A 15589-nucleotide genomic window follows, 5' to 3' on the forward strand; every position below is an offset into this window, starting at 1 on the left:
TAAAGGCTTTAATCAAAATAAATTGGTAATATTTTTTCTTCAAAAATATCTAAAAGATATTACTGTGTGTGTTAATTAAATTTAATGCTTTTTAATGCCATTTAAGACCTTAATTTTCGCTAAATTCATTTAATGACGATGCTTTTCAATGCCCCGCTGAAACGCTGTGGTCTATAGTCATTAAAACCTCTGTACTATGGAAAATGTCCTGACATCAAAATGATTGCACAAAGACTTTGTTAAAACATTAATTCTGTGCTGTTACAATCCACTCAACTGCTCTGGCCAAGCCCTCATGATTCTGAGACAGATGTAGTCCAATCCTGCAGTGTTGCTGAATAAAGTCTTTTAGAGCTTTTCCCTCATTTGACTGTCTGTCATTGTGATAGTATTCACCACCGCACCGCTGGATATCACGTGTTAATTATAAATACTGATAGGCAAGTAATTCATGGTGGATTAAATAAAATGTAAAAAATAAACTAAAATAAAAAACCAAAGGACACAGAGCTGTCACAATAATAGGCAAGGATAGAGATTACCCATGTGCTGATCTCACCCATGAACTCCCTCTATAGGGAACAATTACATGAATAAAAAGACTGCGTTTAATGACTTTAAAGAGGTTTTAGCCTTAAAAGTGAAATACACAATTCTGATAATGTTTTTGATTGGAAAATAATCTTGTTTGGGAAAACAAGGAAAACTTCACAAATGATTCCAGCAACTTTATAGCCTGTTGTGTTACTCTCTAGGAAGCATGTACAGCATATGATTGCATTTAATTTAACTCAAATACTTTACTTATCCCTTGCACCTCAGGGAAAGGCACAAAATGTGGCAAAGGGCTCTTTCAGCACTTTAAGACAAGAATTCAACAGTATCCACACGTTTTCTTGCAGTAATGTAGAACATGAATCCCACTGTAAGGTTTTACTTGTACTGTACTTTAGTGGGCACTTTAGTTACACTCTGTGCCAAAAAGCAAACTTGAAAATTTGAATTTACCTGCTGTCAGACACTTCACTGAGAATAGGGCTTAGTGACCCTGAGTCAAGTTCTACAACAGAAACTGCCTCATTGTTGTCAACTTCCACCATCAAAGAAACTGGGGGCTGGGTTGTGTTTTGGACTACTGTATCATCAGCTGAAAGACAATGGTCAAGCAGTTAAAATATATAATAAAGTACAGTATAACATGTAACTGATCAATTGTTCAAATATTAATGCAAAAATTAAGAACATGTCTCATTCATAAACAGATTTTTATTCAAGACCTACTCGGTTTCTGCAGAAGGCATGTCATATATTTTTGGTTACCTCACATATCCACAAGTATAAAATGGTTTCCTACATTACGTTACTTTGTGACAACAAATCAAAACTTCTTGTGGAAAAGCCAATTCCCTCTAACCATTCGATTGAATATGTGGAAATATAATGTTTTGAATTCATTCATGTGAAAAGAACTCTTTACTTTATTTGACAAGGAATGACCCCATAGGCCAATGGGACTGAACGGTATAAGCCATAATCCACTTTTACTTATTGTCCACTCCTTGACTACAGTTCACTTGTTTTAGACAGAAGGTCTATCTCTGACAGAACTAATGCAGTCCTTACCACTGCAACATGATGCCTCCGCAGATTTCCCTCCTTCCTGCTTAATTTGTGTTCTCCTGGAATTTTCCAAACGACCTCTGACTTGAGCAATTAAACGGGAAAACTCACCGCTGTGTTGTTTCCCTAAGAAAGACATTGAGAAAGATTAGCGTGGTTAATATAGTTGAATGTTTCATTCATTCAAACTGGAATACAGAATTAAGGGGTTTTACATAATGCCAGAACAGAACTATTGGACACCGTTAGGTTCTAAACATAAGTTAACAATGATTGAGACAAAAGCACATAAATCAGTAGGAAAATAAAGACCATGTGTTTTGTACAAAAATCCAAAGATAAACCAACATGATAAGTTGAAGTTTAAAAATCAGAGCAGATCTTGACTAGTGACCATGATGAAGGTGATCTTGTATTTCCTTAACACATGGAGTTCATACATGTGAATATGATATGACTGAGTAATGCTTTGCATATGGAATTACTGCAGTGTGTTAGAAAAAGCAAAAATCTAAACTGATGTCATGGTAAAATGATATAAACTATGAGGTTATTCACAAGACCTAAAGTTAAACGTTAATGGATATATAAAGTAGCCATGTATGTCCAAACACTTGAAAATGCCTTTCTTTGGACACGGCTGTTTCATGTACTACAGTAATACAGAGCCTTTTCAAGGGCAGTGATGGTAATACAGTAAAAAGGAAATCTGAGAAAGAATGTTAACATTACACCACACATTTCTAGATGCAGTGCAATTTGTGCAATATTGTACATGACATAATACGTGATACACTACAAAAGCCAATAGAAAATAGTACATCTGTACTGATTTGTTAAACAAGTCAAAAAAGTCTAACCACAAATAAATGCACTAGCATTGCAGTGTGTTTCCCAAAACGGTTGTCATAAAACAGACACCAGAATATAATGAAAACCCTGATATTAGGTTGTACTGTTATCACCAAATTTTCCATATTTTCCTTCCCTTATTCTCAATGGCACTGCTTATCAGTGCTCCAGCTTGGCCTTGTGTACCATCAACCATCTCTGCTTAAAAATATTCTTGAAGCCGAAAATGTTTCAGCTGAGGAACCTTAAAATTATACATCGTCTCAGTTTCTATCTTTCTCCTAATAAAGCCAAAAATGGGGAAATACCATGTCAGATAAATCAAAAGGTACAATCATATATAGCAGGATCTTGTGCCTGGCTGGAACTGGAAGATGCGAAGATCTAGAGACGTGCGCAAATGTCACATTGCCTACACTGAAGAAATGCCACGTCTCAGCTCCTGATGTCAACGGTTTTACATTTGTTTCTGTGCAAGACTTGGGTATTGCCTTATTACAAGATGACTAAGGTTTTTTTTTAGTGCTATGGGAATTGTTACAGTAATATACTGAGATTTGTTTGCTTTTAATATTGATAGATGTGTGTTAATGATGCTTCAAATAAATTAGCTGAATTGTTGAATTCTTGAATCTGATTGGTCAGGAGGTGTGCTTTTAATTTTCTCGAATGGCATGGATAACATATATGGTGGAAACTCCACATAATCTAAGGCTGAAAATAAAGTTTCTTTATAAAAAAAAAAAAAAAAAAAAAAAAAAAAAAAGTGTTATTTAAAAAAATGTGCATGGTAAAGATTTCAGATTAGCCATTTATTTAACATTAAAAGAAGAAATCTCAGGTGTTAGTGCTTTGTTAGGTTAGGGTTTCCACCACAGGAGAGTCTTCAAACAAGAGGGGTTTGTGCTTTCCGATTTCTCAGCAACATGACAAGCTGCATTTCTTTGTCTTATTAACTTCAAGGAGAGGGGGGAAAAGAGCGAGCGAGCGAGCGAGAGAGAGAGAGAGAAAGAGAGAGGTTGGTGATTGCTGCTGCAACAGAAGTGATAATAGGAACTAATGTTATAATCCATAACATTAACAATAAATGGTTAAAAAGCAGGGAGATTCATTGATTAATAAATTATAAAACGTAACTGTTAGCAAATCCCTGTAGTACAAGAGGAATAAAATGCTTTGATATGTGCTGTTAATGGAAAATAATCCGCTCTGTGGATTTTTCCACCTCACCTTAGAGTGATTATTTTTCCTATAACAATGCGTCATCATATTTTGTTCCTTACACAGAATATGCCATAGCTTTATTGTAGTGCAGTGGATCTCTGAACTACAATACAATAAAATACAATAAAATCTGCCATGCTTGGGACTTCTGCAATCTGCAATCAAGAACCACTGTTCTAGTGGCCGATAAAGATTAATAACAATGATATGACCTATTAGCCTTAAAATGTGGAAAAAGTCACGTAACACAAACAAACCCATTTTAAATATCGGTGGATTTAAGTGTGAAAATCCTCACAGTTTGAACTCCAGTATTTCAGTAAGACAGGGTTTTAGACAGTCTGGAAACTGCATGTCAGCACAAAATCTATTGGAAATGACTGTCAGGTTTCTGCAGATTCTCTTTGCACTACTTTGCGTGTGACCTTCAGTTCAGCACATCTGCTTATTATGTTTGACGCCACTTATTCCATTTTATTGTAGACACCAGATGCCACAAACACAGGGTAATGCAAAGCAAAGAATGCAAAATTTTGGATATACATTTGTTTTAATATGACGCTGTCTACAGAATTGCTGAAATCAAATTTATTTTGACCTTGAGCTCGGTGCCTAATCGATGAAAGAATCAAAAAAGATCAAAGACACACAAACACACACACAAAAAAAAAAAAAAAAAAACATGTTTGGGAAAAGTGTTATGAAAATATTTAGTATGCACACTACAAACAATTTTTGAAACTGATGAATAATAAAGAATAACCCTCACACTTGACCTGTACTATTATGTGGGATGCAGCACACTTTTAATACTCGCTTGATTTTGAAAAAGACAGGCACAGCCATCGGTTAGCGGTTTTTCTGGAATCACAATAATGTACAAACAAAAGCAATCATGAATTTAGGCATGTGCGTACTCAAACCTCTAAACAGCAGTGAACATTCCCTGCTGACAGAAACCATGTTTAATCTCCAGCGTAACGAGCATAGACAGCAAAACCAAAGGGGGTTAATTCATATTTTTGGTGATTTCGTTCTTCCTAAGGCATGTCAGAAAGGTTCAGCTGTCTGATGCAGGGTCAGAGAGAGTATGTTTTTCTAAACGCTGTACACATTTTAGCCGAAAAAGTTTGATGGTGATTAAAGCCATATAAAGGCAATAAACACTGAAGGTTCATTCGGTGAAAAAATAAAAGGTTCTAACTGTTCATGACCCATGGATACCTATTTGAGTAAAGAGTTTAACGTCCATGTTGTTCACATTTCCAACTCCACTGACCTACACAACACCATAAAGCAAATTCAGAAAGAAGAAATGCCTCAATCTGCACCATTCTGTTTGACCAGCAAAGATGAACTATGACTCACCAATAGACTTCGCAATGTCAGGGTGTTTGTGTTCGCTCCCTTCTCATTCATTCTCAAGCTCATGTTCCCATTCATCATCACTTCCACCAGGCCAGTGAGTGACTCATCATGCCTTTCACTGATTATTCAAGACGTTATCTCGGCAGGTCTGTTATTTATAGAGACCCCCTTGTGCTGCACATCAATATTTCAACATCCTTCCTAACGTGATTATCTTCCTACAAGCTCGATTACACATGTCAAACACCAACCAGCTTCTTCTTTACTCCAAAAATATAATAAAATAAATTAAATCACACACTGAAATGTTCTTAAGTCATTTCATTTCTTTTATTTACTTCAGGAAGCAGGGCATTAGGGCAAGCACAAAAGAGTAGGCTTCAGCTTAAAGATGTGAGCTGTGCTTTAGATTTACAGCCCTGTGAAGGGTGGAGTTTGATATGAAGCTCATTTCAAGGTTCTGTACACACACGGTATATAGGATACCTGGAAGACATGGGAGTAAACACAGCCCGTCACATACATTCTCCAAGCACTCAGAAGACATATAGGATCTAGAATGAGATTTGTTTTTAATTTATTACTGCACTCTGTTGAAATGCCTGTGTGATGCATGTACAATATACGATATACTAATATTGTATCCTTTTGGAATGCGCAAGCTGTTCAGTGTCTTGCCTTGTTAAAATATTGCATTAGGGGATTGTTGAAAGGTGGTGAGCAAGATAGCAATGGACACTGCAATACATTTAACTTGTATTCTTTCAAATCTGTACCTGGAAGAAAAAAAAAGAAAGAAAAAAAAAGCACTAAGGTACAGAGTGGAGATCTGTCCCGGAGCCAAAAATAAAATCACATATTTAGTCTGTTTGAACTGGACCCTGGTCTGTCACGCTCAGCTGTGGAAAACCACATTCAGGTAACGTTCAAATCGAACTCTAGTGTGGTTCTGAATGCAGTGGTTGTGGGGAGGGATAGTGATTCGATTATGAATCATCCAAACAGCAGGAAGTGTTTGGTGTCTATTTGGGATGCAGGAGACATTTTTATACTGATGGGAGTTGATAAAATGAATCCTTGTGACAAGAGAGAAGCAGAAATGCAATGTGTTCTGGAGAAATTTGTCCTGACGAGAAAAAATAGAAAAACGGGGGACTTGACAAAATACACAAAATATTTATATCATTATCTAGTAATGTATTGATTCTTGGCTCTGTGTTCTCCGTGCTCAGATGAGTTTTTTGATTCTAATGCCACTTGGTAGAGCATTGTTTACCCTTTATGATGATGTATTTCTGACCAATGAATAACAAGGCCCTGGGTGTGATTTTTAGTCCTACATGCCCTCCAGCCAGCATTTTTTTTTTGCTTTTTGGTTCCTTTAATGCAGTGAGAAAAGAACCTAAACCAAGCAGCACATATAAACGAAACCAAACCAAACCAAAGGTATCGAAACATAGCAACTGGACTAATAAGCATGAAAATGCACAAAGAGACATACAGTTCCTTCCTGAAGTATTGGGAGTCATTTGGGTTTGAGATCAAAAGATGAGTGAGACAGCAGATCAGAACTTCATTTCCTCATATTTACATCTAGAGGTGTTAAACAACTTAGAACCTGGCACTTTTTGTTTGAACCCACCCATTTCGTCAAGTGATCTAAAATATTGGAACATATGACTAATGGTGTTTCTTGCCGCCCACGTGTGCCCTGTTAAACTGATTGCTTAAAGAATTAATAGCTCTGAATGTCTACTCTTGGTTTGAGACCTAGGTTTTTCCCTGCGAAGACTGCATTTGATGTTAAAAAGGATAAACCAACATGCAGACCAGAGAGCTGTCTATGCGAGAAAAGCAAGCCATTTTGAAGTTGAGAAAAGAGAAAATCTATCAGAGCCAGTGCACAAGCACTGGGCATTGCAATTTGGAATGTCCTGAAAGAAACTAACAACCAGAGTACTGGTATACTAATAACCAGACATGGAACAGGTTGCCTAAGGAAAACAATGATTGATGACAGAAACATTGTGAGAGCTATGAAGAACAACCCAAAAACAACAGTTTGTGACATCACCAAAAACTTTCATTGGACAGCAGTGAAGGTATCACAATCCACCATTCAAAGAAGACTTCAAGTGCAGAAATATAGAGGCCATACCACAAGATGCAAACCATTCGTGAGCAGTAATAATCAGAAGGACAGCTTGGAATTTGCAAAATAAAAAATACAGAGATGAACCAAAGCGATGGAAAGGTTAAAATGTGGAGTAAGAATGGATCTGCTCATTATCCAAAACACAGAAGCTCATCAGTCAAGCATGGTGGAGACAGTGTCAAGAATTGGGCTTGCATGGCTGCTTCTGGAACAGGCTCACTAATCTTTATTGATGATGGAAATCATGATGGTAGCAGCAGAATGAATTCAGAAGTCTACAGAAACAATCTGTCTTCCAATTTACAGAGAAATGCATAAAATCTAATTGGGGAGAATTTCCTCATGCAGCAAGACAATGATACAAAAATCACTACACAACAAATGACTTCATCAGGAGAAAAAGTGGAAGGTTTTATACTGGCCAAGTCAATCACCAGATAAGCAAATTGAGCATGCGTTTCACCTCCTGAAAAGGAGACTAAAGACAGAAACCACCCAAAACAAACAATAACTGAAAGAAGCTGCAGTACAAACCTGGAAAAGCAACACTAAACAAAAATGTAACAGGTTGGGTGATGTCATTGGGTCGCAAGCTTAATACAGTTTTTGCAAGCAAGGGTTATGCAACCAAATATTAAGTGTAATTTACTTTAATTACTGAAATTCTGATCTATTGTCTCATTCATCTTTTGATCTCAAACCTAAATGTCTTCAATGTACAGTATAGTGAAAACAGAATTGGCCTTACTGTTCCAATACTTTCGGAGAGGACTAATGAGTAAAGGCCATTCCTACTCTACCTCTGTCTTAGTTAACGGTGTTCCCATGTCCCTTGCCCAGTCCTGTGTATAATTTGCACAGAATAACAGACTAAAATGAAACAAGCTAATCTCCTTTAACTTGAGAGCTAACGTAATTTAACATGATCAAAAGTCAAAAGCCAAAAAGTTTCAGCTATGAGCTGTAGTGTTTAGTGTCTTTGTTCTCAATATGTTGAACTGAGAGGTGACTGTGTGCTGTGTTGGCAGCAGATATATATGACTGCTGTGCTCTGTGGTTTATTTAGCTGGCTTTCATCAATGTCTCCACATACCTGCGTGTTCCTGATTCTGAAAAGTCATCAGTCCATGCTAATCATCCGCCTAGTAAAAATAGTCTTAGTGACAGGCAGTCTGCTCAGCTGGTGTGTGTAATGTAGCAGGCAAAACACACTAATGAATAGTCAGAAATAAAGTAGAAAGTGCAGAAGTTGGAGAAAAATCTGTTGCTCAATGCTCACTAGAAGCCACTTAATTACTTAATTACCAAAAACTTAAAATTGCTCATTTAAAAAAGAATAAATAAAAGCTTTTTATTTAATTAGTAATCAAGACTTAGAGGTCAAAAACACGCCACATACCTCTCTTTAAGAAACTGTGTCACAAGTCTCAGATCTACACATTTCTCTCCTATTTCAAATACACTTATATTATATATATATAATTTATAACCAAGGCTTTTGCCCAACATTCACATTTATTCATTTAGCAGATGCTTTTGTACAAAGTGACTTACAAATGAGGAAATAAAAGCAAAGCAATATATCAAGCGGAGAATACAAGTAGTGCCACCATGCAAGATTTATAATTGAGTTCTAGAGAAGCAAAGTGTACAGAGTAGAGGTAAGAGCCAGTTTTTTTAAACTCGTGACAGATTCTGCTGTCCAGATTGAGGTTGGAAGTTCATTCCACCACTAAGGGACAGTTATTCTGAAGTTTCTGGAAAGTGACCTCATGCCTTGCTGAGTAGGCACTACTAAGCGTCTGTCGTTAACCGATCGCAGATTGCATGAGGGAACGGAAGCCCAACAGACTGTGTACTTTTGCGGAAGGAATAACAAGCCTGATGTGTTTCAGTCTTTAGTTATTTCTGATAGAATCACAATACGGAATCAGTGCTTGCTAAAGGGGTCAGTGGCCTGCGGTTTGCAGAGATTTTTCAGTTTTGCTTCCATTGGACTTGAGTGCAGAACTGTTGAGTGATACTATTGACCATGATATTTTAACAGACAGGTTTGAAAACATGGTTAGTTTATATGGACTACAGGGTGCCCCAAAAGTCTCCATAGAAGTTTTGTGCATGATGTGCTTGCCATGTTTCCTGTTAAAGTACATCGCAACCTTGCGATAGCTTCCTGATCCAGCCATGAGAATGACTTCAAAAAGGTATTCTTAAAGGCTATCTGAAAAAAAAAAAAAAATCTAAACTAAGCATCAAAAATTTTGGAAGACTTTTTACTGAAAAGTGTTAACTTCTGGGACACCCTTGGGGGGAGGGGGTGTCCAATTACGTGTGACTTTCTGTGCATAAGGAAAATGACCCAACTTACGGTAATCTGAGTGCAACTGTTCAATTTCATTGGCTGTGTGGTTTTTAGTGATGACTATTGCCTACAAAGGGGAAAAAAGGAAACATTAGTTTGTAGCAAAAGCAGATTTTTAAAGACATAACAGATTGGCATGCGTAATCGACACACGCCATTGAGAGAAAAGGCAAGACGATGCACATACAGGTTTTCTTTTACTGTCCAGCTGATTCCTCATCTTCTCATTGTTTTCAACCTCTCTGGCAATGTCCTCACCTGTCAGAATGAAAAAGGTATATTACATTAAGTACACAATGACTGACGTTTTACTGACCATACTGAGATTACAGTGATGTAAAATTCTTTGACTAGAAGATTGGCAATAAATTGATTGGGGATGGGTAGAATTCCAGTCCTAATACTAAAACTCAAAAATGGATCACTTAACAGGTTTCACCGTTGCATTGCTACAGAACATCCCGATTTGCTCAGGCCAAAAAAAAAAAAAAAAACCTCACTAGAAGTACGGAAGGCAGTATGACGATATCACTAATGTGATAAATTGTGTCAGAAAACACTTTCATGAGATTGTGGGCATCATGATATCTTCACAATTTTTATTTTTACAAACTCAGGAAGCTGATTTAATAAAGTTTTCTGCTGTCGGGATCATTAAAATAGGAAAAAGAAATTTTTGCACACATTAAACATGAGTATCAGACTTGTTTTTAAAGTGCTGTTTAGCTGGTACTTTGTTAGGCATATATCATGAGGCAAGTTGTGTATTCAAGAAATGATATTTTTGTCATATCGCCCACCATTAATTGGCAATGAGTACAAGTACGATTCGGTGTAATCAAATAAACTGAGCCACGGTTGGGATTTAAACCCTTTTAATCGGTCTTAACATGGGCAAAGAAATGCAATGAAGATTGCATGTTTTTTTTCCAAGCCATATACATTCATTTCCCATTTTTACCATTTCAGAATATTAAATGTCGTTATCCTTGCCCTAAAACAAAAAACATTGTAATTGCCTCGACAATTTTTGGCTCAGTCAGTAGAATAATTTTTTCATCTACAACAGATGTGCTCAACCTTTTGTAACTACCCCCCCCCCCCCCCCCAAACATCACCCATCATGTGGAAACCCCCCCCCCCCAAACTATTGGAGGAGACCAGATATAATGATCATCTATTCTATATTAAATCTATTTTGCTATATATAACCTAATCAGTAATCTGTTTTGATAGATTTTTTTTTTATTTTTTAAAATTTACTTTTCAGAACTTTTATAATTTGTTTTAATAACTTTTATAAAACTATATAACAGACGGGTATAGAACATGAATTAACTTTTGGTTGATAAAGAAAGGGCGATCTTGAAAACTGATCTTGTTTCTGAACACTATGACTAGTTTGAACAAGAGAACTAGGCTGTAATAACATGGACTATTTTACATGTAAAATATACTGCAATCCATTAGTCTTGTGTACTAAAAACATTCGCATACGAATTATGTAAATTGGGAACAAGGACGTGTCTCTTTATCCATGACATTGTTAAATCAATCAGTGGGACACCTGCACTTGCTTCTTTTTTACATTCACATCTGTCAGCTGCAGTGCGAGCAGTGGGATGTGCTGCTCCGGCTTTCAGCCACTCACTGAACAAGACGCAGACGCAGAGAGGTGAGAGTGAAGCGCGAAAGCAAGACCTCGCACTTGCAGGACAGTACTGGTGATATTTGGGAAGTCACTAAGGTTTATCTTTAGGCACTTTTTTCTTTTTTGGAAAAAAAAAAAAAAAAAGGTCGCTAAAAGGGTCTGAAAAGTAGCTAAGTTGGCAACACTGGTCTGCACGGACAGCGAGATAAAAGGCAGTCTAAGCTCCGCCTCTCCCCATCAAAAAGAAAATACAGAGGGAGAGAGAACGCAGGGTTTTTCATTTATGCACATTCTATTTGAAAAGCAATAAAATACACAGAGTACCCAAATGATGCCCTGTCTGTCTTTTATTTCTAGAAAACAATTTGCGCCCCACTTCCGATCTCTCTGTGCCCCCTCGTTGAGAACCACTGATCTACAGCATTTGGCAGATGCCCTTATTCACTACAAGACTTCTCTCAGAAAAATCTCAGAATTGCTGACCCTTTGCTTGCGATCAGTTGTTTGCTATTGTATGGTGTACACACTATGTGAAGAGGAAACCAGGGCTAAAGTTGTGTAGTGTGCACTAGGCTTGACAAAAGTGCTATGTTTGGTCTCCATCAAAACAGATCCTCATGATAGTTAAAAAAATAGGTCAGGGTCTAAGAATACTATCAAAAAAGTAGAAGTTGAACGTAATCAATCCAAACCCTTGAACCTTAATCATTCTATCAGCTTCTACCGCAAGCTACCAGAGGGAAAAAATAGCTATAAAATGAGACTCTTCTGAGAAACAAGGTCACCATCCAAGGCAAAATAAATAAATAAATTTAAAAAAAAAAAAAAAAAAAAAAAAAAAAAAAAATGGGACCCATTCCAGTTAAAGGAAGACAAAGTCAAAATGTTTGCAAGGGCACAAGATAGCCGACTGTGGTTTTTACTAGATTCATTGCCCTCCACAGAGTGACTAACTGCACAACTATAAAATTACCCTCTAGCAAACTTCTAGCCTGTTTACTACACTATATTTAAACACAACCTGAAAAAACACACTACTTACGTACAATCCTTTTCTCACAGCATGCTTTCAAGAAAATATATTAAATTAGAACAAAGAATAGCTTGTAAATTTCCATTTTTTTCTCCTCCATAGTCTAAAGAGATCCGAACGTATGACTACTAAACAGGTTCATCTCCGTAACCAAACTTCGATAAATACCAGAGAATGTGTCTCAAGGGAAAATACATTTGGCAAATAAGGAGACAAGAAAACTAGCTCAGAAGGTTAAATTTTTTTGAAAAGTATTTTCTGGGCTTCATCTTTTGTTCCAGCTGATTTATTTAGTCATCTCTTATTGACTGATGAAGACGTACTCGATCTGGGGTTGACTGCATCACACTGTGCGTTGTAAATGTGTGAGAACTCCTGGTGCCGTCGGATGAGCTGCTCTCTGGAACCTTGCGTGGACAGATGGCACTCTCTCAGCCTTCTCTTTAGCTCCACCATTGTCAGCAGTGTGTACACCAGTTTAGCCATCGGCCTGCGCTTCCGAGAACTGACGACATACAAAACCACCCAACAATTGTCAATTTCAAAGCATAACAAGTGCTGAATAAGAATAAGTGCTGGGATTTAAACGAAACTCTTAAGAATAATGTTAAATATAAGGGAAAGTAACTTTCCAACCTATTAAATTATCTTTCCAATGTTAAACAATAAGGTTAAACCAATAAGACACAGCTGTGCCCATAAATTTACAGTACATACCTCCTGCAGAATCTGCAAACTGTTTTGTACTGTCCTCAAACTTTTCAACAGGATAATCGGAGTAAATTGTTATTATTTTTGTTTAAAGATCTTTTTTCCGCATTTAGTTCTGCCCTTCGGAAAGCTACACAAGATAGTTACATGTTTTCCAGAAGACAAAACAATAACAATTTACACCGATCATCCTGTTCAAAAGTTTACATAACCCCTGGCTCTTGATGTATCGTGGTGCCTTCTGGAGCATCAGTGAATGTTTGCACCTTTTGTAATAGTTGTGTCCGAGTCCCTCAGTTGTCCTCAGTGTGAAAACATGGATCTCAGCATCATATAGCCACTGTTAGTAAAGGGGTCAAATATGCAAAAAAAATGCTGGAAAAGGAAAGAATATGCAGGACGTGGAGGATTTTTCTGAAGAACAGTGGACAGTTTAACTGCTCAGGACAAACAAGGGACTCATGAACAACTATCACAAACCATAAAAACTGCCATGGATCAACCAGGTAACGACACACAGTATTAATAATCAAGCATATGTAAACCTTTGAACTGGTTCATTTGTGTAAATTCAATATTATATGTAAACATCCGATATGTGAAATAGCTTATTCAGGGCAGTACTAACTAAACAAAATGCCATTTTAAATGATCCCTCTTATTCTTTTTTTAATTATTAACAGTTTGCAGATTCTGCAAGGGGTATGTACAGTGGGTATAACAAGTCTGTTAAAATGACAGGTTTTTGTGATGTAAAAATGAAAATCATATCAGAACCTTTTTCACCTTTATTGTGACGTTGTAACATAAATATCAAGTGATGTCCAAAAAAAAAAAAAGTCTTATGATTACATTTGCCACACCCTTAGCAGGAAGATTTATGTTATTTAACTGGAAAGGAAAAATTATGTCATGCGACACCTTCAGTTGGAAAACATTTTCACTGAAAGGAAAGGTCCAAATGTTTTTTTTTTTTACCACATGGGAACCATTCACTGATTATTTCAATAACACTGCACTGACTTTACTTTAAATTTAGTCTGATGCATACAAAAGTGTTGCAAGTATATTTGTACCAAGATAGCCCCCCCCCTATTTGTGTGTGTAACAGTTTATTTGGCATTGCTAATTTTATTTTAAAATGCTAAAATTATAGAAGTGTGTTAAACAGGAAAAGAAGAAGATGTGTCACCAATTTGTGTTATGTATTTAATTTTGAATCATTTTTTGTACCAAATTGTACAATAAGGAGAATGTTTAAAAAATAATAATAATAATCGGTGGGGTGGCCTGAGGAAGGCTGTGCACAGGAGATGCCTTAGCCAATTTGGCAGTTTTTTGCAAGGAAGAAAGGCAAAAAATGACTGTCAAGATGTGCCAAACTGATTGACTTTTACCCAAAAAGATTGAATGATGTGATGAAGCCTAAAGGGGCTTCAACTAGGTATTAATTTGAGGGTGTGCAACCAGGTTATTTTTTAAATATATAAATAAATAATTTTCCCATAAAATGATTATTATAGTTTTTCACTTTAATTAATAGGTCAAAATAAAAGGTAGAAATGGTTCATACATGATTTATCTTGGGTTCATTATTTTACATCCTAAAAACCTGCCATTTTAACAGGGGTCTGTAGACTTTTTATGTCCACTGAAAATGAATGGAGTACAACTGTATCTGCTGTGTAAGACAAAAGCTGAGCTTTCAGAATAAAGACACAACATGACGAACTCCATTAAGTCACTCATCAAAACCCATTTAGGCTCACAGGCCAAAAAACACCACATATTAACCATGCATCATATTTCCATCCATCTGCCATCAATCTCTCTGTGTGCATGTGGAGTGCTGGGATACGCTTAAGGCCATCAGAATGCTGAAGCACAACCACATTCATCAGTCCTTCCATGAAGTTCTGCCGCAAAGCCAATCAGGTCAACCTCAACTGCCAGGGTGGAGAATAATTGGGCTGCATAGAAACACGTTCACATAAACAAAATCCTGGAGACGCAATGATCATCTTTTATGATTCTGAAGGCAAATTTTCTGCTTTGGCATGAGGCGAAGAAATAAAGAAAAATAGTTTAAAGCTGGGATTTGGCCACAACGCTGATGGAAGAAGAAATCCAGGGAGATAAAGTGCTGCTATCTAAAAATGTAGCTGTGTTCACTGATGACAAACATATCCGAAAATAGATTTGATTTATAAATCAAACATTTTTCATTACCAAGGGACTCAACTGAAAAGGCAACACCGCCCTTCAGAAACTGTGTGTGGGGGGGGTTTGTTTTGTTTTTTAAACTCTTGCATTACAAACACGTTTGGGTGCTAGTGCTAAAAAGTGGACATATTCTACATGGTGGTTTTCAGTGCTGTTCTCTACAGCTGTGATTAATCTGTGGATGTGTGTGCTCACCACATCTTCAGACAAACAAATGAGTAACAGTGCTTTTTACATCATCTGTCAAGATGCTAGATGTGTGTAAAAAGCACATTCTAATTGTATTACTCTAAGACAAACGTGGACACTTACTTTGGCTCTATAAATGCAGAACCAGAAAAGCCTAGCTGGTCAGACCTAAGGGGAAGATAATCATATTTTGTAAGACAC

General features: G+C 36.9%; 1 protein-coding gene across 5 annotated transcripts in view; it reads right to left on the reverse strand.

Moving 5' to 3' along the window:
* The window catches only part of rad18 (RAD18 E3 ubiquitin protein ligase), a 58838-nt gene that overhangs the window by 23731 nt on the left and 19518 nt on the right, over positions 1 to 15589 (reverse strand). For 4 of the 5 annotated variants that reach the window (XR_001813996.3, XR_008397191.1, XM_017480316.3 and 1 more), the window contains exons 7-12: positions 15512 to 15556; positions 12589 to 12770; positions 9769 to 9839; positions 9588 to 9648; positions 1624 to 1746; positions 1009 to 1147 (exon numbers count right to left, since the gene is read on the reverse strand). Coding sequence is in view for 2 of the 5 variants with exons in the window: in XM_017480316.3 (XP_017335805.1) it covers positions 1009 to 1147; positions 1624 to 1746; positions 9588 to 9648; positions 9769 to 9839; positions 12589 to 12770; positions 15512 to 15556 (621 nt within the window). In the remaining 3 variants the exon portion in view is untranslated. The remainder of the gene's footprint in view (positions 1 to 1008; positions 1148 to 1623; positions 1747 to 9587; positions 9649 to 9768; positions 9840 to 12588; positions 12771 to 15511; positions 15557 to 15589) is intronic. The other variant, XR_006983259.2, reaches the window with a different exon arrangement.

This window comes from Ictalurus punctatus, chromosome 11 (genome assembly GCF_001660625.3).
Source record: "Ictalurus punctatus breed USDA103 chromosome 11, Coco_2.0, whole genome shotgun sequence".
NCBI lineage: Eukaryota > Metazoa > Chordata > Actinopteri > Siluriformes > Ictaluridae > Ictalurus > Ictalurus punctatus.